This window comes from Euprymna scolopes, chromosome 29 (assembly GCF_053919585.1).
Source record: "Euprymna scolopes isolate OS-2025 chromosome 29, ASM5391958v1, whole genome shotgun sequence".
NCBI classification, from domain to species: Eukaryota; Metazoa; Mollusca; class Cephalopoda; order Sepiida; family Sepiolidae; genus Euprymna; species Euprymna scolopes.
Genome location: NC_136510.1, coordinates 24,045,372 through 24,072,836, shown reverse-complemented (window position 1 = coordinate 24,072,836; position 27,465 = coordinate 24,045,372). Strand labels below are relative to the sequence as shown.

General features: G+C 35.3%; 2 protein-coding genes across 4 annotated transcripts in view; one reads left to right on the top strand and one right to left on the bottom strand.

Annotated features, from left to right (window-relative positions):
• The window catches only part of LOC145252545 (uncharacterized), a 76,837-nt gene that overhangs the window by 34,929 nt on the left and 14,443 nt on the right, over positions 1–27,465 (bottom strand). The window contains exon 2 of one of the 2 annotated variants that reach the window (XM_080112097.1): positions 14,343–27,444. The exons of the other annotated variant lie outside the window; for it this stretch is intronic. Within the exon in view, the coding sequence (XP_079968223.1) occupies positions 19,356–27,074 (7,719 nt within the window). The 5' untranslated portion in view covers positions 27,075–27,444 and the 3' untranslated portion in view covers positions 14,343–19,355. Of the gene's footprint in view, positions 1–14,342; positions 27,445–27,465 lie in introns of those variants that run through there. 2 annotated transcript variants of the gene reach the window in all.
• LOC145252546 (uncharacterized) lies at positions 350–13,677 on the top strand. Of its 2 annotated transcripts, XM_080112098.1 has the most exons (3): positions 350–568; positions 3,463–3,661; positions 5,091–13,677. In XM_080112098.1, exon 3 carries the CDS (start codon positions 5,324–5,326, stop codon positions 9,854–9,856), a length of 4,533 nt encoding a protein of 1,510 aa, XP_079968224.1. In that variant the 5' UTR covers positions 350–568; positions 3,463–3,661; positions 5,091–5,323; the 3' UTR covers positions 9,857–13,677. The 2 variants fall into 2 exon arrangements, 1 of the variants encoding a protein (XP_079968224.1); XR_013863615.1 differs by lacking the exons at positions 3,463–3,661; positions 5,091–13,677 and adding an exon at positions 2,043–3,060.

Below are 27,465 nucleotides of genomic sequence, written 5' to 3'. Positions count from 1 at the left end.
GTTGTTGTATGCTATTGCTGTTTTTATAATTGTTCACACTGAATGGGATTTTGTCAGTAAACCGTCGTCTTTTATTTAAGAAATTTATTAGCGCGGAGCAATCACGTGTAAAAGAGGACCCTTCTAAACTCTCTCTCTCCTTTTCATAATATTTCTCTTGGAATTATACTCGAGTTTTTTGGGGGTGAACTCTTTCAGGCTGTACCTTCTCTCTTTTGGTCGACTGGAGCGCCCCTAATGGGAAATGCCGACAAGACTGCGCTGGTTACTTTTGTAGGAGCAGAGTGCACCGCCTATGGTGCATTGAGTTTGCTTCTCTCCTCCACCTTCAGGCCTTGTGTCACATCTTCCTGCGTTGGGAAGCAAATAAAGAAAGTAAAAACGATAAAACTACATTAACATAACACATGCCGGGACATATTTTGTTAAGGGACTTTTTAGGGTTGACACCGGTCACTTCAAAATATTATTATGTTATTAAACGGAGATAAAATGCGTTTATTTTTGTTTGTTTTTCTTTTTTCTGCTGCATTTAGAAATGAAATTTGACCCTTTTTTTTGTAAGAAAGTAAGTTTATTTGTCTTTTTCTTTGCTTTTTTAAATTTCTTTTTTCTGATTTTAAAGTGGAACGTCAGACAGTTTATTTTTTTTCGTTCGTGATTTTTAATTTTGTCCTCAGAAAAAAAAAAAAAAAAATGCCCACCTACGTTATAAAAAAAGAAAAAAAAAGGGTATTTTTTTAACGACCTGCCCCCTGCCCTCCCCGAAAAAAAGGGTATTTTTTACGACCTGCCCCAGCGTAATATAAACACCCCCAATCACTCCATGTTAAGAACGGCTTTCGGGGTTGGGGGGGGGGGTATTCCGAAAGCCGTTCTTAACATGGGTAGGGTGGGTTGTTTATATTACGCTGGGGCACGTCGTAAAAATTTACCAAAAAAAGATCAATAAAATTCTAAGGAAAGGATTTTATTTTATTTTACTGCTCACATTATTTGAAAGCCATTCTTAACCTGGGGAGAGGCGAGGCGCTTTATTAACTATTTTGTGCTTTCATCTAACAATTTAATAAACAAAAGATACTGTAAAAATTGAATTTAACTTGAAATCCCTATCTAAAACTTAGCATGGTCTGTAAACTGCATTGAAATTTTATTAAACTAAATATAAATTTAATTATATGTGTGTGTGTGTGTGTGTGTGTAAATACTTATTTGTAATGCGTCTTTATCCATGGGTTTGTGCTAGTGGATAGCAGGCAGGTATACGTTTTTTTTAGTTCTTCTTTTTTTTTTTTTTTTCAATATTTTCAGAGGATTATTATCGAATGGATATTAATCTACCAGATTATCAAAAAATAAATAAATTAATTAAAAATGTCAATATTTAAATATTTGTAAGGGGCGGGTGCTCTAATTCTAATGCAACATTCTAGTAAATCGATCACCCATTTTAGAACCACTCAACGTTTTTAAGCCAGATTTCGTGAATTTAGCCCCTGGCCCCCCTTTTTTTTTTTTTTTTAATTTCGTTTCATTTTCCAATTCCAGTTTGGTGTTTTCATTTCTTAAATCAACTTTGAGACTAATTAATGGCACAGTTAAAAATGAAAATCTTCCATAGGAGAGGTTACAGCAGTATTTAGAATATCAACCGAATTTATCATAATTTATACCAGATCCAACTTACAAAACTTTTATAATCATATGTAAAGACTAATATGAGTGAATAAGAGAGACAGGATAGCAATGAGAACAGTAATCGTGTCCAAATTGTTATGTATTCGAACCCTACACCAGTAAATAGAGATTATGTTAACTAGTATGAATTTTGGTGAGGGTCACAATAAGTACATGTTAGGATAACCTGGTGGCAAACGGAAATAGACTCAGTGCAGCTAGCGTGATTGATGCGAGGGTTCAAAGGTTGACTCCCTAGACAGAAACATATTACAAGGTGGAATGATAAAATTGTCGCCCTAGAAAAGACGATATGATTCCATTTCTGTTTGATGAAAACACGTTTTCTTTTTTTGTTGCAGACCATCTACTAGTTGGCCAGTTGTGTACAAACCCCAAGAATAATAGGAGCCTTCTATCATGTCTGAAAGTGACACAATGTTCAACGAGCGAGATCGGAGATGCGCCGCTGTACAACTCATGCTCTCTACTGATCCAAGTTATGACAACAGGACCATTGCCAGCACCCTCATTGCCATGAATAACAGGAACGTGCCCATTGCCCAAGATGATGAAAACAATTTCCGGTCACGGTTATGGTCACTGGTGAAAACAGGTGGCTGCTGGCAGACCCTGGGTGTGGCAGCAGGACTCTGCCCCGTCCCGCAAGTCCAAAGAGTCTCAGACTTGGCTTAGAAGAAGTGCGACAACTTTGTACCCTTCTCTCACTGGATCCCTTCCTCCCTCAACCTGAACGCGCTGGATCACTTCATTTGGTCATACATTGTGAACATCACCAACATGACCTCCTATAACACCAAAGCCAGCCTGATTTCCACCATCCGCAAAGCTCCTGCCAATTCTTGTAAAAAAGGCATGCTCCCATTTCCGGACCTGTATCAAGGTAGTGATTGAGGCTGAAGGCGGCTACATTAAATAGATGTCAGCTCTACTACATAATCAAGTGACCTGAATTGATTTTTGCAATAAAAGTTTTAAAATATAAAACTGTCGCGTTGTTTTCTTTAGGGTGACACTTTTATCATTCCACCCTGTAGAAAGTTGTGTCGAATGATATTGCGTAGAAATTACATCATGTGTTCAGGAAAGAGAATAGAGTTTCTACACAGTCGGACTTGAGAAGTGAGAGATAGACAACACACATTCTGAACAATGGAGAGAAAAACAAAACTAATATCACCCCGATGATGCCATTTGCGTCTCTCAATCCCAAAGTTAAAAAAAAAAAAAAAGTAATGAGAATTAGATTAGTGTCTTTCCCCATAAACAAAATTTTCTCTAAATAAAACCTTTGAAAGCTAACAAGTCTCCATTGTGTTCCATGCATGAGTTGATCACAGCAATTTTTTTTTCATTCACTCAATTTAGAATCCTCCTCCCTATTTATGGTCCTGGATATGACCTTTAACTATATCCAGTGGTGGGCTTTGGGGAGTGTGGAGCCACTCTTTAATTGCCATTGCTTCCAGCTCCACTCTGACCCGGAGTGGTAGTACCTTTTAGGATCCCAACTATGGGTTAAATAGAAACCGACGTGAAAACAACAAATATATTCTATTAAAAAAATTTTCTTCAAAATCTTTGGATTCGGCACTAATAACCTGAAAAGGGTTGATATGCCGTAAAACAAAAACAACCAAACCAATCCTCCCTATTTAGGGAAGGTGGATCCCCCATGATACACAATTATTATTATTATTATTTCTATAACTTTTGTTTTCAATGTTTATTAACGGCATCTCGTTCTTTTCTTTCTTGCAGTGTATCTTGTCACAATTAAACCCACTTTCTTCGCTGTCGTCGTCCTCGCATTGATTGCGCATGCGTCATTCATCAAAGGGGCACCGGCATCGTTCCAAGACAAAACAAACCGAAAAGATTTAAAAAGAGATATATCGATTTAGCCAAAGAACTCACAATGTACACGATGAGAGCAATGAACACAAGTTTCCTCACTTACGTAAGTATTTTTAAAAATATAATATTTTTAATGAAATTTGTTTTTCTTTTGTAATATGTGTCTTTCATTATTAAGAAGCCGTTGTGGGATGAGTATTTGAACTGGTTTTCTTTTATACAAACGCGTATGTAAAAACAAATGGATATTTTCATAAATTTTTTTTTTAACTTTTCGATGATATCTAAATTTGATTTCGTTAGTTTATATTGTTATGGTAATCTCTCTGCCCCCATCACTGTATGGACTCGTTGTAACCAGTCAGCATAAGTGGGAGGGGGGTTGAAGTGGCTAAGAATGAATGAACAAGTCCGCATTTGTTGGGAACAACATATGCTAAGTTTGTATTTGTTTAATACGAAAATGTTGCAAATTGACAGAAATCTACAGTGGGATGCCTGTGATGATCATGAAAGAAGCAAGCAGTCACACGTTTGTGTTTTGTGCGAGGGATAAATTGATGAACAACGCTCCATTGTTCTAATGGGATGTGCACAAGAACCGCCGTCATTTGAACCCGGAATTTGTCCAGTACAAAGAAGAGATATGCAGATTTGTGATACGTTTTGCGGCCGGAAATTTGGCTGTTAAGGGGTCAAAGTTCAACGATTTGATCTTTGAGAACTCTACCAAACTCCTCCAACAATTTTGGGTCTAAACATGTGAAATTTTAGATATAGGTTCCTTGGACATGGATCTAACTTAATAACTAGATTTGAGTCCAAAACAATAAATGTTAAGGGGTCATAATAGGGGTTAAAGTTTAAAAAAATTGACCGCTTTTTTTTTTTGCTCAACATACACATCCAAACACCCGAGCAACACCGGGCTGAAATGCTATTAGTATATCTTTCTTGTGGTATATATATATATATATATATATATATATATATATATATATATATATATATATATAACTTATGACAACAGCACTTTACTAACCAACATTCTTGCCTCCTGCTCAAGTTCTGGTAAGAGGCGAGTGGTTAACAATATTTTATCTGTTGTTTACTAAAAGAAAAAAAAATTGATCAGCCGGAAAGCATTGAATAATTCTAATGTAAATTCTGCTTGAGCAGACTCAAAAAACATATCTGACTAGCACCATGCTCGGTTTACTCAGCTCTAATAATAAGACAAGATCAGAATAAAGAGTGCTTATGTACTTTTGGTACCGCGCTATTTTTAAATAGTTTTTTCAGGTTAAATTCAAGTTTCACGATATCTGTTTTTTTTATTAAATCATTAGGTGGGAGCACAGAATACTTACAAAACACCCTCCCCATGTTAAGAATGGCTTTCGAAATAATAACATTATTATTTCAGTAAGTACCAAAACATCTTTTAATGGATAAATGTTTGAGCAATTGTAATATTTATTTTAATGTTTAATTTGTTTTCCTAATTTTCTTATGTATTTTTTATGTTTTAGGGAAAGGATTAGAATATTCTACTGAAAACACTTTCAAACAGATTTACCATTGATAACATCAAGATGTCGGACACATATACAAGAGAATTGAATCTATTTTATTAAAATGATACCTATTTATTAACTGACTCATCAAAAACAATCATCTGTTTTAAGTCTTCAGTTTAACTGGCAGTCGTGAGGAAGTTAATATTTTATTTTTATTCTTATCTGAAAAAAAAAGGAAAAAAATTATGGCCAGCAGAAGTTCGTCCAATAATCCCGAGAGGAAATACCAATGTAAATTCTGCTCGCAATGTTTCAGCTGGTCGAGCGTGCTCACAAAACACATCCGTGTACATACTGGTGAAAAACCATTTCAATGTAAAACTTGTCTTCGATCTTTTTCGCAGATGAACAACTTGAGGCGTCATTATAAGATCCACAGTGATCGGCGAACGCTTGAATGCAAATATTGTAAGAAAAAATTCCCACATCTTGCATCTCTTCTAGTGCACGAGTCTACACATGCAGCAGAGGAAGACATCACTCCTCTTGCATATCCTGCAGTTTCATTTAGTAACCAAACTGCTGTATGTCCATCTTTAAATGCAGATTCTATTCAAGCTGAGAATAGTGCTCACACAAATGTAAATAGCATAAGCACCAACACTTTTTTCAATAATTCGAACGCCATTTTAGTGTCTGATGAAAGTGAAGATTCTTCGTCATTTGACCAACAAATAAATGAAACTTATTATGAGAATTCATCATGTCCAAGAGATGAGTTGGAATTGCCAACAGACGTGTCTGCTGATTCTGCAAAATATTCTGATGACAAACACGAAAGAGAAAATTCTTCATCTGAGCTTTCTTTAAAAATCCCAACTGATGAAGTTCAAGTGATTGAAATTAAACCCGATATTTCGCCTTTATCCATTACAAATAAGAAATTATCAATAAATAAAACCGTAAACATTGCGGAAAGTTTCAATGCTCGAATATTACAGGGGTCATCATCCAATCAAAGCGATTCGGCAGATTGCCGAAATTCCAAGAACTTTGATTTCTATGAAAATACCGAGAATCTTTCTGGAAATATCCAGTATTTTAAATCTGAAAATGATCTTCATTTTGAAAACAATGATCTGAATGTCATTCCTAACTCATCTGCAGAGTCAAGGTCATTGGATGATTCTTCTCTTCCAGGAACTTCCAGTTCTTTTCATTTTGACCATTCTCATTCTTTCATTGATTCTTTCAATTCTGAGAATGATGACATCAGAAGAAATAGTTCCGATTTGGGACGGTTAAATATTTGCCATTCTTCAATTATGAAATTAAATCAAGGTGAAGAATTGGTGATTGAGAATCAAAGTGAAAATGATCCAAGAAACGAGGATTATAAAGTGATTCCGCATGAGATGCCTGTGAACGATCAAATTGAAAACAATGATTCTTTGATAAATAAAGATTTTGTGTCAAGTGATATCATCTTATTGAATCCACCAAGTTCTCCAAAATCACTATCGCAACCAGCAAATCAATTGACATATTTAATTCCACAAGAGAATCAAGTTATTTTGGATTCTCTTAACAAATCTTCAATTTATGAAAACTCTCACAATGGAAACGATGAAGATGTTTTTATAACACAATGTGACTCGATTTCGCGAAAGTCATTTCAAGAAGAAAACAATCATCAAATCCAAAGTGAATTCAATAGAATCGAAGAATTCTCAGTGGAAAGAGTTTCTGAAGATGTTTCAATTGTTATAGAGACTGTTTTTTCAATGAAAGAAGATGCGGCTGAGAAATCCTTGCTCTCTTCAGCAGATGCTAAACATTTGGAGACTAGTGATGAGATGAAGAGAAGAAATGATGCTGAAATGATAAATCTTGTTGATTTCTCATCAAATAAATTCAAGTGTGATGAACAACTTAATTGGTCAGTTCCTTTGGTGGACATTCAAGAAATAACAACACAAAAAGTGGACAATGCAGAAAGTACTTTCAATAATGAAGAAACAGGAATTGAAGCCAGTATTCTAAAAGAAGCTAATTTGATTAACACTAATATCTTGGACACTAGCAATTTAAAAACCGAATTTCAGCAACAAGTTTTAGACTTGGCACCATATTCCCAAGAAATGACCAAAAATCAAAGTAAAGGTGAAAAGTACACTTGCAAATTCTGTGATAAAAGTTTCTCACAAGGCCGTGTTTTGTTAAAACACATTACAACTCACACGGAGGGAAAGACGCCATTTCTGTGTGACCTATGTCGGCAGCCATTTTCTCAGTTGACCAACTTGAATGAAAAGAGGAATGGTCACTTCAGGAATAAAATGTTACATTGTCAGTTTTGTCAAAGAACTTTCGCTTGCTCGTTTCAACTTTTGAATCATTTGAAACATCATGCACGATCAATTGAAAGAAACATTAAAATCTTGGAAGATAAAATTGAAAGAAGAAAAACAGGCGGAAAAGTTCTTGTAAAAAGAACGGAGAAAATTCGTAAGAAATCTTTAGACGTTGGAACATCAACGAATAAAAAGCATGTGCAACAATATGTACAATTATGTAAAAAGAATGACAATCAAGAAAATGATCCAAATTCTTCAATTTCTGATTGTCAGATTAACACAATTCTGGCAGAAAATGACGAGAATGTGAACCCTCAATATCTTGGTAATAGAGAACGGAAAAAAAATCTGCTCAATGAAAAGGGCGTTAATTCTGTTGAAGTCTGTGAAAATTTGACAATCAACTCTTCATCTGATTCTGTTGTTGATAACATGAGCGTTGGAGAATGTTTTCAACCATCAAACAAAACTTACAAGGAAGAGAACACGACTGAAATTCCAATTTTATTTAATTCTTCTAATGAACAGAACAATATTAAAATTAATTTTGAATCTTTCACAAAGCAGTTTACACCCGAAAATAATTTATCTTCACCAAATATATTAGAAGATTCCAGAACAACAAATAAATCACTTCAAAATTCCTTGCTTCAAAATCAACCAATCGAACAGGTACCCCAAATTGAATACATTGAAAATCTCCCGCAACATAACCCAATGCCTGTTTCATCTTTTTCTGCTTCTCCTCAAAATGTTTCTTTGGGTGATTTTCAAATTAAATCGGAATTTCCTTTAATACCTGAGAATATCGATACTATACGAACAGATTGCAGTTCAACAACAGGAATAAATTTCCAAAATGATGAAAATAAAACGGAAGCTATTTTTGAGACATCTAAATGTGTGGCAGGCTCATCATATAATGGTTCCTCTTCATACGAGGCTCCAAAATCTGGAGAGTTCCGCTGTAAATTTTGCAACAAATCCTTCAGCCGGAAATTCATCCTCATCAAACATCTCCGAACTCACACTGGAGAGAAACCTTATAAGTGTGAGTTTTGTCCGCGGTTGTTTTCCCAATTGAATAATCTTAACCAACATCGGAAATATCACATGTCGCTTCGATCATTTCCATGTAAAATGTGTTCCAGCAGGTTCCAAAGTATCTCCGAACTGAATGCGCACAATGAAACACTTCATATTGGCACAGGAACGCATATTTGCAAATTTTGTAGCCGGAAATTTTCATGTTTGAGCGTCCTGAAAATTCATATTCGAACACATACTGGCGAAAAACCATATGTTTGTGAATTATGCAATCGCGCTTTTTCCCAATCAACAAATCTCAACCGACACATGAAAGTTCATGTTCCAGGTCGGGTTTTCCGCTGTCGAAATTGTAGTTACACTTTCAAACAGTATTGGCATTTCAAAAGACATATGAAAACACATAATAACTCTGGGAGAACGTCAAACGATGAAGCATCTATAAGGAAAAGCAACAAACCGTATCCACGTGCTGTTCTGCAAATCAATTCCAGACGGACTAAAACTTTGAATGATTTAATTTCTAAAATACCGGACAGTAATAAAAATAACACAAGGAAAAATAACCGATTACTCGAAGAGAAAGCTGAAAATCTGTATCCACATACTGTTCCGCAAATCAATTCCAGCCACCAAAACAGTAGAATTCTCACTCTTGAAAATCAGAAAATTGTTGAATCCCTTAAGAATGAAGATTCCAGAACTTTGGTTCACCCTGTCGATTCATTAAATGTTATCGATGTTAAATTGGAACCCGATGATGTAATTATAGAAAACCGATCGGAAGTCGTCCCTAAAGTCGATCGTTTCAATTCCGTTTACAGAAGTCAGTCTGCGGCTTCCGTTAAAGAATTTCCGTGCATTTTTTGTAACAAGTTGTTCCATCACAACCAAGTTCTGTGCAGGCACTTACGCAGCCACCACAAATCCGAAATGATGCTATCGTCGACTTGTCAGATGTGCCATGTTTCATTTCCTGATTCTGACGCCCTCATCAGACATCGTAAAACGTGTTCCCAATTGATGCTGCCATATTTCTGCAATCTCTGTAAGGAAAAGTTCCCAAATTCTTCAGAGCTCCATCGGCATCGGCAGAGAAAGCATTCTGGAGGAGTAAAGATTTTTTCTTGCCGCTATTGCAGCAAATCGTTTTCCAAGAATAACGTGCTCACCAATCACATACGAACACATACAGGTGAGAGACCCTTTGTCTGCGGATGGTGCCACTGCTCATTCTCACAAGCAGCAAATTTGAAGCGTCATCAGAAAATTCACATTAGAGACGGTAGTTTTACATGCAAATATTGCAGAGCAACTTTCAGCCAAATGAGTCATCTTTCGATGCATCTTCATGTGCATACTGCTCGGGAATAAAATTATTGTTTAATATCCGCGTGTACCAAGAAATCATTTTGACAAAAAGAGGTGCAATTGGCGAAGATATGCAGGAAACTACATAAAATAATTATCAAATGTACCAAAACGTCATTTGAATAAAAATCATGAACTTGTCATCTTATTTAAAACCTGGGCAGTGTGGATTGAGAAATCATTTTGACAAAAGTATGCACCTAGCTCAATGAAAAAACAACATAAAATAATTATCAAATGTACCAAAACGTCATTTGAATAAAAATCATGAACCTGTCATCTTATTTAAAACCTGGGCAGTGTGGATCGAGAAATCATTTTGACAAAAGTATGCACCTAGCTCAATGAAAAAACAGCATAAAATAATTATCAAATGTACCAAAAGGTCATTTGAATAAAAATTATGAGCTTTACACAGGCACCTGCATGGGAAGAAACCACAAACATGATCAATTGTCAAAAAGATAAGTTAAATGTTGAGTGTTTAAAAAGTCATTTTCGGCAAAAGATTACACAGGTGTAATCAAGTGAAACCGAAGTCAGGTCAATTCAGTGAAATGTCAACAGCTGAATAAAACACCCTAGGGGTGTGGCTACAGTGAAAATGCTATCCCAAGAGAGTGTTTCAGGTGATCACATATGGTTACATAATAATAATCTGAAATGGATATCAGATTTGGTTGATTATTTGGGCCCAAGATGAATCAGCCCATCGAATTTCTGTGCATACATTTTTCTTCTAAGAACCAATCATCCATCACTGTCTATAAAGATATATTGTGATATTTACATATATCACTGTGATGTCATTCTTTTAAACACAGCAGAAATACAACATAATTCACGGAGGTAGAATGCTTCCGTTCCATCAGCCATGACTGGATAGAAGTCTTCAGTAATTTGCAATTGTGTTCTTAATACCGCCTACACTGAGGATTGAACCTTCAGCCTTCAGAAGAGTGTAACTTAGAACTGAATTTTATGTAGTACTTTATCCGTTATGCTACACGTCTTTGGAGAACAAAAGCATGCTTACCCCATAGATTAAAGGAAGGGTTCCGTCCTAAATATTGTGCAGATTCCTGAGTTTGACAGGATACTAGTGCTGGGACGATTAATTAGAATCAGAATCGGGAATCAGAAAAATTGAAACTTTTTGGGGTGTCGGAATCGGTATTGAAATCTGAACATTTTTTTTCACGTTTTCCGATGCCAAAAACGATTCCTGTAATTATATTTTTCATTATTTGATTCTGTTTAAAACGAAATCTTCCACTGCTGATAGTAATAAAAGCAAAATAAATATCGATTTAAACTTTTAGTAAAACTAAAATCTATAGATCAGTCTCTCCAACAGTGTAAAATATATGCACATTTAAAATGTGTTTTTACGGTAATTGGGACAAAATAATGATTTTATAATTAAATATTTAGAGATTCATAAAGAATCAGAATCAGAATTGGAAATTTAGTTCAGAAGCCGTAATTGTGTCAGACTCAAGAAAAAATATTGGAATCGTCCCATCACTACACTGGTGCTACCAGATCAGGGTGTCTGAAGATATTGGCTTCCTGAGACGAAATGCCTCTGACATTGATGCTTTTCGTTTTGCTACTTCCTTTTGCAAAACTTAATTATGTTCTGCAAAACCAAAAACAACAATCCACCTTTTCTGCCCTTTTTCTTCTTCCCAATTCCCCTTTTTCTTTCTATCTTCTCCACTTCCTGACTGGTTTCCTGACTTAAACAGCCCTGCTGGTGGGGCATTAGAATACACCAACTGGCCCCCTGCAGAGGGTAAAAGTCCTTCAATGGGGGTCCTGGATATGACCTTAAACTATATCCAGTGGTGAGGCCCCAGCTTGTGGGCTTTGAGGAGTGTGGAGCCACCCTTTAATTACCATTGCTCCCAGGTCCACTCTGACCCGGAGTGGTAGTACCTTTTAGGGTCCCAACTATGGGTTAAATAGAAAATGACTTGAAAACAACAAATATATTCTATTAAAAAATTTTTCTTCAAAATCTTTGGATTCGGCATTAAATAACCCGAAAAAGGTTGATATGCCGTAAAACAAAAACAACCAACCAATAAACCAATCCTGACTTAAAATTTACCAAACATTAATACTGTAACCCTTTTTCCTCCCAAAGCTCATTCATGTTCTGCAGGGAAGGGGACAAAAACGATAAAATCCACTATAAAACAACCAAACTAAACATTACAAAGTAGCCATTGAAGATACAAATAGCTTGGAGAATAAAAAAAACCTTCTTCAAAATAACTGGATTCGGTATTGAATAACCCAAAACGGGTTGATATGCCATAAAATAATCAAACTAAACCAAACCATTAATACAAGATACCTCTGAAGATTGGAAGTTACATTGGTTGAAATGTTGTGAAAATGACACTCAAGATGAGAACAGTGGTTCAAATAATACAAATTATCAATCCTCACCTCAAAAATTTATAAATGTAACCAAATTTAAATTAAAAAATCCTTTGTAAGTTTTTTAAAAAATTTATTTTGGCATTAAATAAAGCAAAAACAGGCAGCAATGCCCCCATCAAACTCTGTGATATGCTGTAAAACAAACAACAGTACCCTAAAAATATTCTTTCAATCTTTGTGCATTGGTTCACTCTGCAGATTATTTATTTCATTTTCTACCCCTGTGCAACTTAATTACACTGGAAATATAAATATATTTGGCTGCTTCTATTCGGGTTGATATGCCGTATAACAGATAACAATATCTCCAAAAATATTCTATCAAAGTAAATTTGTACATTTGTCGACTTTGTAGGTTGTATGTTTTTTACCAGAACATATTTTATTTTTTGGGAGGTAGGGTCTGCTTTTTTTGCGTTATACACCATTGAAAATTAGTAACAAAATACAGTACAGTATATAGTACACATGTATATAATCAAATAACATTATAAATAACACCGTAAGGCGGGGCAAATACCATAACCAGGGTCCAGAAAAACATTGTATTATTATTTCATAACCTGAAAAAACATATCCTAGGGCCATTGTATCACGGGGTTCCATTGTAAGTTCATTTGGACACACTTCTTGATCTCTGAAGCAGGAAGATGTGGAACAAGGATTAGAAAACAGAATCAAATAATTAGCATCCTAGAAAAAGAGCCTTTTGGCCTGCAAAAAATGCCTGGGGAGCTCCGTTGGCATTCCATCAGGTGATTAGCAATGAACTAACACATTCTCAAAGGGAGAAGGCAAAGCCTGGGAGGCTGGACCTCCTACAACTGCACAGGACCAGCAACATGATGACTTTTATAGGTTTTTGGGTATGCTGAAAATGAATATCACATTTAAATTTTGTGCAGACAGTAGTTTTTTTTAGATATTAAGATATTTTTTTTTTTACAAATACGTAACTTAATAAATGTCAGTGGCTTTTACCATTGGCGAGGATAAGGTGTTTTGTAACACCCATGCGTATTAGTACTTTTTCAGTTGAGAAAAAAATGGCCACCAGTGGGATTGCATTGGATAATAAAGTCTTAATATCCAGAAAACTACTTGTATATGCCAAATTTAAATGTGATATTTGTTTTCAGTATACCCGAAAACCTTTAAAAGTTGTCAAGTGAGTAGTGAGGTGGAAAAATGTAAAGTAAATACAGTGTATTTTCTCAAATCAGAAGAACTCTCATCATAAATACGTCTCATGCAAATATTGTAAAACTGTCTTTGTAACTGATTATTTTCTGTGTTTTTCTTTCTGTCATTTTACTTCTGTCGTAAATTATTTGAAAAATATCTGGAATAAAGCCTCATGTATATTTTAACAAAATTTGTTTTCATTTTTGTTTGTCTTTCTTTTTTTTTTTCCTTAAGTTTTTACATTTTTTTATTTTTGAGGACGTGCGTTGCATGGAGAGAACTGATATGAGAACAATCCGATGGACGTGTAACATGAGTTTTAAAGACAGACTTAGATCTTATGAGCTCAGAGGAAGATTAAAATCCGTACAATATGGGGAGATGTGTACAGAACAATATGATGAGATTTCTTGCGTTAGTAGATGTAAAACAGTTGAGGTATCAGGGTCAGTCTACAGGGGAAGGCCAAGGAAAACATGAGAGAAAGAGAAGAATCGACGATAAACAGATAATGATGATGATGTTTCTTGTTGTTGAGTAACTTTTCATTCATTTCGTAGGAATCCAATGATTATTGTTGACATTCGTTTCCTTAATATCTTTCTAGTTAGAATTCTTTTCAGAAAGACATTAGGTATGTCCAAGAGAGACCAAGTGAAGACTACTAACATTCTCAGTGAAAGTGTTTCTCTGGAACGAACTGGATTTGAACTTGGAATATCCAGGTTGTCAGCCCATATCATTTACTCTTTAACCACGATCATCTTCTAGATGATAGTAAATATTCCATACCTACAATTTTGTCCCAGTAAGGGCATCTATATATATATATATATATATATATATATATATATATATATATAAAAGGCACTTTGTGTGTGTGAGTTCGTTTTCTATAGACTCCAAAACGATTGAGCCGATTTTAAAAAAATTTCACACACATATACCTTATGTGCCTGGTAGATAGGTTTTGTATCAGAATACCTCTGATAAGTATCAAAAATTGATAATTGAAGCTGTTGTTGCTAAGCATCTTTCATTCATTTCGTAGGAATCCAATTATTGTTGACATTCGTTTCCTTAATATCTTTCTAGTCAGAATTGTTTTGAGAAAGACATTGGGTACGTTCAAGAAAGACCACGTGAAGATTACTAATATTTTAAGTGAAATTGTTTCTGTGGAACAAGCTCGATACAGTGGATGTGTAATGTGAGTCTTTAAGACAGACGTAGATCTGATGACCTTAGAGAAAGATTAAATATAGACAAAAAAAGGTGTGCAGAACACAAGACTGAGGGTATCGCCATGTTGAAATTGTTTGATGTTATATATTTGTAATTTTATTGCACATGTATATATATATATTTATATATATTTCTCCGAAACCTCTGGCTTTGATGGAGAGGAGACTAAAACTTACTGCTATGATTCCAAATGATCTGAAATAACAGCAAATATTTCTCATATGTTATATCTCTCTCTTTTGGAAAAAGAGTACAATTATGAATATCTCCAGTATGAAATAATCCTTATACACTGTAAAATTTACTTTATGTATGAAAACCAAAGAGGGGATATAAAATATGAGAAATATTTGGAATCAAATCTTCCCTTGCTGTTATTTCAAAATATTTTAGAATATACATGAAGGAGAGTTCATGACGGCAACAATGATGATGATGATGATGATGACTATGATTAAATGAATTTAACATGCATAAAAACATTGCAATCCAACTAACACAATTTGTAGAACAGACAGAAATTAGTTGCGGTATTTGTGCAACTTTCAAATTGGAGATGCGTTCCAAACAGCATAAATCCTTAATGATCATGACGATGATGATGATGATGATGGCCACGATTAAATGAATAAAAAAGAAAAACAATCCAATTCATAGAAGAGATAGTCATTTGTTGCGGTGCCTGTGAAACTTTCAAATTAAAGACAGGTCCACAACGGCACAAATCCTCACTGATTATGATGATGATGGGTACGATTAAATGAATTTAACATGAATAGAAAAGAAAAACAATCCAATACACACAATTTGTAGAAGAGACAGTCATTTGTTGTGGTGCCTGTGAAACTTTCAAATTGAAGATGCATCTACAATGTATATATGTATATACACTGTGGATGAATATACATACACACAACCTTTTTTGCCAATTTTATAAGTTCGAAATCTGACCCTATCTTTTGCAAACTTCACGCAAAGATAATTTATATGTCTGACAGTGTTCTTAGATATGTATTGTGCAGGAATTCATCCTATAAGTATCAAAAATCGGAAAAATCCCGACTTAAAAATAGTCTTTTCTTTCTACTCTCCTGTGGATTAAATAAAGAGTTCCGTTTGAAATTCCGTGCAGCTAGATAAAGGTCGAAGGTTGCATCAACCGAAACATTGTGAAAATAATACTTAAGATGAGAACAGTAATCTTAAGAATCCAAATAATACGAATAATTGATTAAATCCGTTGCCAAGGCCGCTGGAAAAATAACGGGATCCTTCTATCGATCCAGTAGATATCTCACTGCTGATGCAATTGTCTATCTATATAAGAACCAGGTACGTCCAAGGATGGAGAACTGTTGCCACATCTGGGCAGGAGCTGCTAGAAAGGACTTATCCTGCCTTAATAGAATTCAAAATAGACTTCGTAGTCTTGTGGGGGATGTCCTTTTCTCTTCCCTGCAACCTCTTTCTCACAGAAGAGATGTTGCGAGTTTGTCTATGCTTTATCGTTATTTTCATGGCAAGTGCTCGGCTGAGCTCTATTCTATGGTCCCCCTTTGCCAAACTTTCACAAGAAACACCCGTCTAGCTGAAAACACTATCACTAATTTCCCCTACTTTTTATCTGTGCCTAAACCTAAACGTAGATTCCATGAGCAAAGCTTCTTTCTTAGAACTGCACGCCTGTGGAATTGTCTTCCGTTTTTCTGCTTTCCAGTGGACTACAATATGGTTGTCTTCAAGTCTAACGTAAACAAGTTCTTGATGAGCCGTTCCATATAAGTTAACAAATTTACCAAATCTCCATTAGTAACGGTTACTATATTGTCCAATTTCTACTGTACACTCTTTAACCCTTATCCTTGGGTGGCCTCTGGGCCTTGATAAGTGGTGATGCCTATGTAAAAAACAAAAACAAAAAATAATCAATTGGAAGCAAAATAGAAAATATTTGTTGTTTTAGTGTTTATTAAGGGGTGATTGTGTAGTATGGTTTCTATGGTCATACTATCCTTCTAGGGATCACCTTATTGCCCCCTTTTTTTTTGGAGGGGATAGTGTAGTATTGATGCTTATTTAAACTTATTTAGGATAACAAAAATAAAGAAAAAACTTTTTGTTGTACCTACTTGACACAGCATGAAAAAAAATCATAAAAATTGATCAAGTAGTTTTTTTTTAAGGATATCAAATTTTACGACTTTTAGCAATTAAGTATTTTTACTAGCTTCCAGAGAGGTTTTTAGAAGAGAGATAACCAAGGATGAATTTCAAATTCAATCAAATATGGTGACTGGTTACTCTTGCATCGAGCAAGTCATGAAATTTTATTTTCTTAAATATAAAATAAACTAGATCATATTCTCTATCTATATAAAAGCCAAGTACGTCCAAGGATGGAATACTGTTGCCATATCTGGGCAGGAGCTGCTAAAAACAGCCTATCCTGCCTTGACAGAATACAAAATAGACTTTGTGGCTTAGTGGGGGATGCTCTTTTCTCTACCCTGCAACCTCTCTCCCACAGAAGAGACGTTGCGAGCCTATCCTTGTTTTATCGTTATTTCCATGGCAGGTGCTCGTCTGAACTCCAATCTCTGGTCCCCCCTCACAAATCTTTCACGAAAAACACCCGTCTAGCTGAATCCACTGTGAAAAATTTCCCCCACTCTATATCTGTATCTAAATCAAAACGCGGATTCCATGAACAAAGCTTCTTTCTTAGAACTGCACGCCTGTGGAACTCTGTTCCGTCTGCCGGCTTCCCACCGGACGACAACTTGGATGTCCTCAAGTCCAATGTTAACAAATTCCTAATGAACCGCCCCCTTAAGTAAACACTTCATCAAATCTCCACACTAACGTAATGTACTTGCAATAACCCTTATCCCTGAGTGGTTTCCGGGCCTTGATAAGTGGTGATCACTGTGTAAAAAAAAAAAAAATATTATGTGACTTTTGGAATATACCATCTTTGTTCCAAACAACTTTTCTGCATTTCCACTTGACATAAAAAAATAATAGTCGATAAAAACACATACAAATTACATATTTACAAAAGTTATTTTATTTTTTTCCCAAACAAGTTTTTTTTATAATTTGATTAGAAACGTATGAGGTTAAGCTAACAAATTTGTTAATGTTGCACTGTAACGCACCAATTAGCCGTGAATGCTAATTAAATGAATTTCTTTTGAAGTTTAGGGTTTTGCAAGTGACCTGAAATCTGGGGTGGACTAGTCAATCCTTATCTCAAAAAATCGGAAGCACAATAGAGAATATTTGCCGTTTAGGGGTGGTCGTGTAGTATGTGTTCTGTGGTCACATCACCCTCCTAAAGATCACCTCATTGCGCTCTTTTTTTGAGGGTGGTGGTGTAGTATTTGTACTGATTTAAACTTGCACTTATTTAGGAAACCAAAAATAAAGAAAAACTATTATGGTGTACCTACTTGTCATGGCATGAAGATGTCATGTTCCAAAAATCACAAAAATTGATCAAATAAATTTGTGTGTTATTTAACAAAATTAAATTTTACAACTTTTAGCAATTAAGTATTTTCAGCAGTCATTGAGAGTCCTTGCTTCTGGAGAGGTTGTTAAGGGGAGGTAAGCAGGGATGAATTATAACTACAATCAATATGGCGAACAGTTTCTCTCGTATCGAGCAATTTATAACATTTGATTTTCTTAAATAAAAAATAAAAACTACTTGCTTAAATTCGTGATTTTTGGAATATGCTGTCTTTGTTCTGTAATGAGTATGTACATCATAAAGATTTTTCTGCATTTTCTTTAGTTAAAATTTTCATTATAAGTGAAAATCTAAATAAGCACTATCGTTATAGTCAGCTAACGTACTTCCTAACTTCCGGCATGTCTGTTACCGGAAGTGGTGATAAGGCAAATTAGTTCCTTCACGTTTTTCTCTCATGTAAATATATCTTGCCTGTGCATGTACCATTTTTATGTTACGCTTTTTCGATGGTTCTTTTTTTTTATTTAATAATCATTGAAAAGTGTAATTCGGTCTTATTTTAATTAAGAATTATTGAAATTATTTTTTTTTTTTGACAATTATTGACAACACTTTTTGTGCTCTTCTTTTTTAAAGAATTATTGAAAACACTTTTTAACATCTTTTTGAACTATTTTGTGAATATTATGTTATCAGATACATATTTTTTATAATGTTTGAAATTTTATTATTTTGATTTCAATAATTTTATTTTTTTTTACTTTCATAAATATATTTATATAAATTTAAATAAAATTCTTTGATTTATTAAACTTAAAAAAAAAACGTAATTTTTATAATTTCTTATAAAATTTCAAATCAAATAAAAACATTTATTTTTTTAATCTTGTTATTAAAAGTGCAAATAAAGACTAATTATGTTATTTTTTTATCCTTTTATAATTTTATTAATTTTTATTGTATATTTTTTTAATAATGTCCTCTCATTATATTTTATTTCGATAAATTGCTTCACAATAGAAATACTGAAGAACAATAAAAGTGCAGGAACTGATTTGCTTCCAGTAGCAGCCATGCTGAAAATTAGGAAGTATGTTATCTGTCATTTTATAAAATTCTGCAGGGGAAATAACCCTGTTTTTAACTTGTCCGTCTGTCTGATGAATCTGTCTCGTACTGGCGGTTGTGCACTTTCAAATGCCGTTTTAAGTTTGTCAATTGCGAAAAACAACGTCGACAATGAATGCAATTAAACGGCTTTTCCCCCGTATGAGTTCGAATATGTTCTGTCAATACACTCGATCGAGTGAAGCCCTTCTCACAAAACGTGCACTGAAATAATCTCTTTGAATGGCTTTTAAAATGAGCACTTAACTGCGATCGATTAGCATACACTTCCTTGCAGATCTTACAAACATGCAGTTTTTTGGCAGATGAAGAATATTTTCGTTGCTCATCAGAAGTATAACGGTTGCAATCAATCGATTCATTAAAAGACGGCACTCTATTAGAAGGATTGATCGTTTCCGCTGTCGGTCTAAAATTAGAGTCTGCTGTTATAGCAGAGATTCCTGGTTGTAGCGAGACGGTAACTTTGTCTGCTCTATTTGTTTTTTCATTTTTTGACGATGACGGATTAATATCAGAATCATTGATTTTAGACTGTTGTTTCAGTGAATTTAATTCCGATAAAATTAATTCTGTATCATTCGATGTGCTTCTCGAATTGACAGTAACCGGTTTATCCGATATAGTCTGTACAGAGTCGCATTGTGTTTGTGAAACATTAACAGATAATTCATCGGTTGAATGTGGATTTGACAAAGGAGAAAATATGATTTCCGTATTCGATTCAGAGGATTTTTCTGGAATTGACTTTTTGTTATATTTCCGTAATGTTGATTTTCTATAATAACCAAACTGTTTATGGAGACCATGAGGGAAAGATCTGAGATTAGATTTCTTTTGATTGTCATCTACGCCGTGCTTTTTTGTGTGGCGCTTGAGATGAATCGACTGCGTGAAGCACATCGAACATCGGTCACACTTAAATGGTCTTTCGCCAGTGTGGATTCGGACATGTTGCTTCAGGATGCTTGAACGACCAAAGACCCTGTTGCAGTATTTGCATCTATGACGCTTCTCCCGATCATTGCAAACGGCCATGTGAGCATGCAATTCAGCGAGTTGAAGAAAAGAGTCTTTGCAATATTGACAAGAATATTTTTTTGCATTGTTTACAGAATTTGAGCAGGAAATATGAAACGAGCTAAACTTGTTTAATTGACTATCATTTGAGCTGATGCGATGTTGAGCCTCCTTTTTAGGTTGTCCATCCTTGCCGCTGATCAAATCATTAGTTACTCTTTCTACAGATTCGTCAACTTCTGATTGTGGAATCAGTTCAATATTATCTGTGAGCTCGGTCTTCCACGGCCAAGTGGAAATCTCAGACAACCTATCGTGCTGAGTATAGCGATGCTTTTTTACTTCTGAAAAGTAACGAGAATGGACATGAGTTGTCGAATAACCAATATCCAAGGAATCCGAATAGGAAGAAGAGTTAGGAGTAAAAATCTGCTCATGCTCCAGATTGCTACCAAAGGGAGATTTAATATCAGACACACAATTTGAAGTGTCTTTTTTATTTTCAGTATTGACTCCATCCAACTGGGGTGACATGTGCTTGATTCCATCTGGAACATTTGTTAAAATATTACAAGGCGCATGCACGTTAGAGGTTGGACATTTTGGGTATTTTTCTTGGGACTTTCCGTGAGATCTCATGTGTTTCAAAAGCAGGGAATAGTCCGTGAAAACAGTTTTGCAATATCGGCACGCAATGACTTTCCGATCGTGGATCTTCTGATGCCGCTTCAGGTTCGTCAGTTGAGAAAAGGCCTTCCCGCATGTGTTACAGACAAAAGGTTTCTCGCCTGTGTGCGTTCGAATATGTTCCGTCAGGACGTTCGTGCGAGCAAAGAAGCGGTTACAATATTTACATTGGTGCGACTTCTTCCGCGGATGTTTCAGCTGCTGGTGGTACAATAATTGCCGCGAGGTCTGAAAAGAGCACTTGCAGAATTTGCAGACGTGTGACACGTTTGTTTTCGTGGAACATATTTTTGCATTTCGTAATGAATTGGTAGATATATGACTGTTTAATTGCCGTTTCTTTTCAAAATCAAGAGTTTGGTAAGGTTTATTTATAAAACTATCAGATTCTCTTTCAGCAGAGGATATGAAAGTGTGTAGCCTAACATTTGCGGTCGGAGTGATGGAAGGAATGATTTGCTGTTTAAAGACGTTACCGACATCATACGATTGAGCATCTATGTTATTTCGGTCCAACTCGTTATCCTCTATTTTCACGGTGTTGATTAAAGGTGGTTGATTTGACATGTCCGAAGAATTTCTCCTTATGGACTGGTCATGGAAAACTGTGTCCAATAAAATGGCTTGTGATGAACTGACGGGAACATTAGAGGTTCCATTTTGCATTTTACGAGCAATGCGGACGGATGAATCATCTTTGTGTATTATTCTACTCTTTTCTCCTGCATCTATTTCTGAAAAACAGTAACGTAAACTTGATTCTTCCACTATTGGAGCAATTTGTTCCATCTCAGTTGCCCGAAAAGTGGTCCTCGTTACATCAGGCAATCTCAAAGCCGTCTGGCATTGATCATTCATGGTACCGACTTCAGATATTCTAGATTTGTTTGTTGCCAAGACAACTTCATCAGCAATATTTTCTATATCATAGTTGCTTACTATTGCCCCCATTTGTGTCTTTATGTTTGAAAAAGGCACATTATTATTTTTATTGACGTCACTGTCGGACAAAGTCTCCGATGCTTCTCTTGGTGCAACCTGAGCGATTGGAGATGCCTTTATGGTAAATAGCCTTGTCTTTGACTTCATTCTATTTTGCTCAACGTTATAATTTTTGTTAATTTTCCGTTCTTCGACATGCAGACGAAGATGCCTGGATAAAAGTGTAAACTCGTTAAAAGTTTCTTTGCAATATTGACATGCAAAAGAGCCGTCCTTAGCATGGGTTTTTTGATGCCGTTTCAAATTTGTAGCTTGCGAAAACGGACGCAAACACAACTCACACACAAACGGACGTTCGCCGGTATGGGTACGTATGTGTTCTGTGAGCACACTGTTCCGAGCAAAAACTTTGGTGCAGTAGCGGCAAGAATAACGCTTTACTCCTCCAGAATGCTTTCTTTGCCGATGCTGATTGAGCTCTGAAGAATTTGGGAACTTTTCTTTGCAGAGATTGCAGAAATATGGTAGCATCAATTGGGAACATGTTTTACGATGTCTGACAAGGGCGTCAGAATCAGGAAATGAAACATGGCACATCTGACAAGTTGACGACAGCATCATTTCGGATTTGTGGTGGCTGCGTAAGTGCCTGCACAGCACCTGGCTGTGATGGAACAACTTGTTGCAAAAAATGCAAGGAAATTCTTTAACGGGAGCCGCAGATTGACTTCTGTAAACAGAATCAAAATGATTGACTTTAGGGACGACTTCCGATCGGTTTTCTATAATTACATCATCAGGTTCCAATTTAACGTTGACGATGTTTAATGAATTGACAGGGTTAACCAAAGTTCTGGCATCTTCATTCTTAAGAGATTCATCAACAGTTTCCTGATTTTCAAGAATGAAATTGTTATTTCTTTTTACCAAACTAAAAGATTTATTAATCTGCGTTTGGTTTGGAACAGAAGTTAACAAAAATGGCTGCCTTGATTGGACTTTGTTAAATGCGGATTTGTCTCCTTGTGCAGGTGGGATATGACCTGAATTTTGTTGGAAAGATTTGTGGCATAAATTTGGTACTAATTGCATGGGAGTTGCAACTGACCGCATCGCAAGATGCGGCAAAGGAGAGCTGTTAGTAGCAGGAAATAACTGACCACTCACTGAAAAATTCGCTGGTGTCCGTGTAGCAATGTTTGAAACAGTTTCTTGAAATGGTTGGATATTTGAATAATCCTGCAAGGAATAAGTTTTTAAAACATCGCACTGAATTGTGTCTTTATAAATTCCAGCTACAAAAGCAGAATCATTGTTTGATTCCAGGTTTTCAGTTTTCTCTTCAAGTAAACCATTACTTTTACTTGTGTCATTTTCATTACCGGCAGGTATTTTATCAATTATATCATCTGAAGTTTTAGTCCACCTGGAATTGATTTGCAGGACAGCACGTGGATACGGTTTGTTGCTTTTCCTTATAGATGCTTCATCGTTTGACGTTCTCCCAGAGTTATTATGTGTTTTCATATGTCTTTTGAAATGCCAATACTGTTTGAAAGTGTAACTACAATTTCGACAGCGGAAAACCCGACCTGGAACATGAACTTTCATGTGTCGGTTGAGATTTGTCGATTGGGAAAAAGCGCGATTGCATAATTCACAAACATATGGTTTTTCTCCAGTATGTGTTCGAATATGTTCACGCAAGACGCTGGAGCGTGAAAACATCTTGCTGCAGAATTTGCACACATATGGTTTCATGCCGACATGCAGTTTTTTATTGTGCGCATTCAGTTCGGAAATACTTTGGAACCTGCTGGAACACATTTTACATGGAAATGATCGAAGCGACATGTGAGATTTCCGATGTTGGTTAAGATTATTCAATTGGGAAAACAACCTCGGACAAAACTCACACTTATAAGGTTTCTCTCCAGTGTGAGTTCGGAGATGTTTGATGAGGATGAATTTCCGGCTGAAGGATTTGTTGCAAAATTTACAGCGGAACTCTCCAGATTTTGGAGCCTCGTATGAAGAGGAACCATTATATGATGAACCTGCCACACATTTAGATGTCTCAAAAATAGCTTCCGTTTTATTTTCATCATTTTGGAAATTTATTCCTGTTGTTGAACTGCAATCTGTTCGTATAGTATCGATATTCTCAGGTATTAAAGGAAATTCCGATTTAATTTGAAAATCACCCAAAGAAACATTTTGAGGAGAAGCAGAAAACGATGAAACAGGCATTGGGTTATGTTGCGGGAGATTTTCGATGTATTCAATTTGGGATACCTGTTCGATTGGTTGATTTTGAAGCAAGGAATTTTGAAGTGATTTATTTGTTGTTCTGGAATCTTCTAACATATTTGGTGAAGATAAATTATTTTCGGGTGTAAACTGCTTTGTGAAAGATTCAAAATTAATTTTAATATTGTTCTGTTCATTAGAAGAATTAAATAAAATTGGAATTTCAGTCGTGTTCTCTTCCTTGTAAGTTTTGTTTGATGGTTGAAAGCATTCTCCAACGCTCATGTTATCAACAACAGAATCAGATGAAGAGTTGATTGTCAAATTTTCACAGACTTCAACAGAATTAACGCCCTTTTCATTGAGCAGATTTTTTTTCCGTTCTCTATTACCAAGATATTGAGGGTTCACATTCTCGTCATTTTCTGCCAGAATTGTGTTAATCTGACAATCAGAAATTGAAGAATTTGGATCATTTTCTTGATTGGCATTCTTTTTACATAATTGTACATATTGTTGCACATGCTTTTTATTCGTTGATGTTCCAACGTCTAAAGATTTCTTACGAATTTTCTCCGTTCTTTTTACAAGAACTTTTCCGTCTGTTTTTCTTCTTTCAATTTTATCTTCCAAGATTTTAATGTTTCTTTCAATTGATCGTGCATGATGTTTCAAATGATTCAAAAGTTGAAACGAGCAAGCGAAAGTTCTTTGACAAAACTGACAATGTAACATTTTATTCCTGAAGTGACCATTCCTCTTTTCATTCAAGTTAGTCAACTGAGAAAATGGCTGCCGACAAAGGTCACACAGAAATGGCGTCTTTCCCTCCGTGTGAGTTGTAATGTGTTTTAACAAAACACGGCCTTGTGAAAAACTTTTATCACAGAATTTGCAAGTGTACTTTTCACCTTTACTTTGATTTTTGGTCATTTCTTGGGAATATGGTGCCAAGTCTAAAACCTGTTGCTGAAATTCGGTTTTTAAAGTGTTAGTGTCCAAGATATTAGTGTTAATCAAATTAGCTTCTTTTAGAATACTGGCTTCAATTCCTGTTTCTTCATTATTGAAAGTAGTTTCTGCATTGTCCACTTTTTGTGTTGTTATTTCTTGAATGTCCACCAAAGGAACTGACCAATTAAGTTGTTCATCACACTTGAATTTATCTGATGAGAAATCAACAAGATTTATCATTTCAGCATCATTTCTTCTCTTCATCTCATCACTAGTCTCCAAATGTTTAGCATCTGCTGAAGAGAGCAAGGATTTCTCGGCCGCATCTTCTTTCATTGAAAAAACAGACTCTATAACAATTGAAACATCTTCAGAAACTCTTTCCACTGAGAATTCTTCGATTCTATTGAATTCACTTTGGATTTGATAATTGTTTTCTTCTTGAAATGACTTTCGCGAAATCAAGTCACATCGTGTTATAAAAACATCTTCATCGTTTCCATTGTGAGAGTTTTCAGAAATTGAAGATTTGTTAAGAGAATCCAAAATAACTTGATTCTCTTGTGGAATTAAATATGTCAATTGATTTGCTGGTTGTGATGTTGACTTTGGAGAACTTGGTGGATTCAATAAGATGATATCACTTGACACAAAATCTTTATTTATCAAAGAATCATTGTTTTCAATTTGATCATTCACAGGCATCTCATGCGGAATCACTTTATAATCCTCGTTTCTTGGATCATTTTTACTTTGATTCTCAATCACCAATTCCTCACCTTGATTTAATTTCATAATTGAAGAATGGCAAATATTTAACTGTCCCAAATCGGAACTATTTCTTCTGATGTCATCATTCTCAGAATTGAAAGAATCAATGAAAGAATGAGAATGGTCAAAATGAAACGAACTGGAAGTTCCTGGAAGAGAAGAATCATCCAATGACCTTGACTCTGCAGATGAGTTAGGAATGACATTCAGATCATTGTTTTCAAAATGAAGATCATTTTCAGATTTAAAATACTGGATATTTCCAGAAAGATTCTCTGTATTTTCATAGAAATCAAAGTTCTTGGAATTTGGGCAATCTGCCGAATCGCTTTGATTGGATGATGACCTCTGTAATATTTGAGCATTGAAACTTTCTGCAATGTTTATCGTTTTATTTACTGATAACAATTTGTCATTTGTAACGGATAAAGGCGAAATATCGGGTTTAATTTCAATCACCTGAACTTCCTCAGTTGGGATTTTTAAAGAAAGCTTAAATGAAGAATTCTCTCTTTTGAGTTTATCATCAGAATATTTTGCAGAATCAGCAGACACGTCTGTTGGCAATTCCAACTTATCTCTTGGACATGATGAATTCTCATAAGTTTCATTGATTTGTTGGTCAAATGACGAAGAATCTTCACTTTCATCAGACACTAAAATGGTGTTCGAATTATTGAAACAAGTGTTGGCGCTTATGCTATTTACATTTGTGTGAGCACTATTTTCAGTTTGAATAGAATCTGCATTTAAAGATGAACGTACAGCAGTTTGGTTACTAAATGAAACGGCAGGATATGCAAGAGGAGTGATGTCTTCCTCTGCTGCATGTGTAGACTCGTGCACTAGAAGAGATGCAAGATGAGGGAATGTCTCATCACAATATTTACATCTGAACGTTCGTACCACACTGGCGTGAACTTTGTAATGCCTCGTCAAATTTGCCAGTTGCGAAAAAGATCGCAGACAAGTTTTACATTGAAATGGTTTTTCACCTGTATGTACACGGATGTGATCTGTGAGCACACTTGAACGAGTGAAACTTTTTGTACAGAATTTACATTGGTATTTCCTTTCGGACCTATAGGACGAACTCCGGCTGGCCATAATTTTTTCCTTTTTTCTCTTAAGAATGAAAATAAAATACTAAGTTACTCACATCAAGCAGTTCAACTTAAAACAGGTGACAAATCTTTTGGTAAGTCAGTTCATACATTTGTATTTCCATTTTGGACCTATGGGACGCACTCCTTCTGGCCATAATTTTTTCCTTTTTTTCTGATAAGAATTTAAATAAAATATTAGCTTCCTCCGTTAAACTGAGGACTTAAAACAGATGATAGTTGTTGGGTAAGTCAGTTAATAAACGAATATGATTTAAATAAAAGATTCAATTCTCTTAAATGCCCAAAGTCTTGATGTCATCCACAGTAAATCCGTTTGAAAGCATCTTGAATAGAATATGCTAATTCTTTCCCTAAAAAATATAGAAACATAA

Coding starts and splice junctions, on each gene's coding strand:
- LOC145252546 (XM_080112098.1), top strand. CDS start 5,324: ATGGCCAGCAGAAGTTCGTCCAATAATCCCGAGAGGAAATACCAATGT.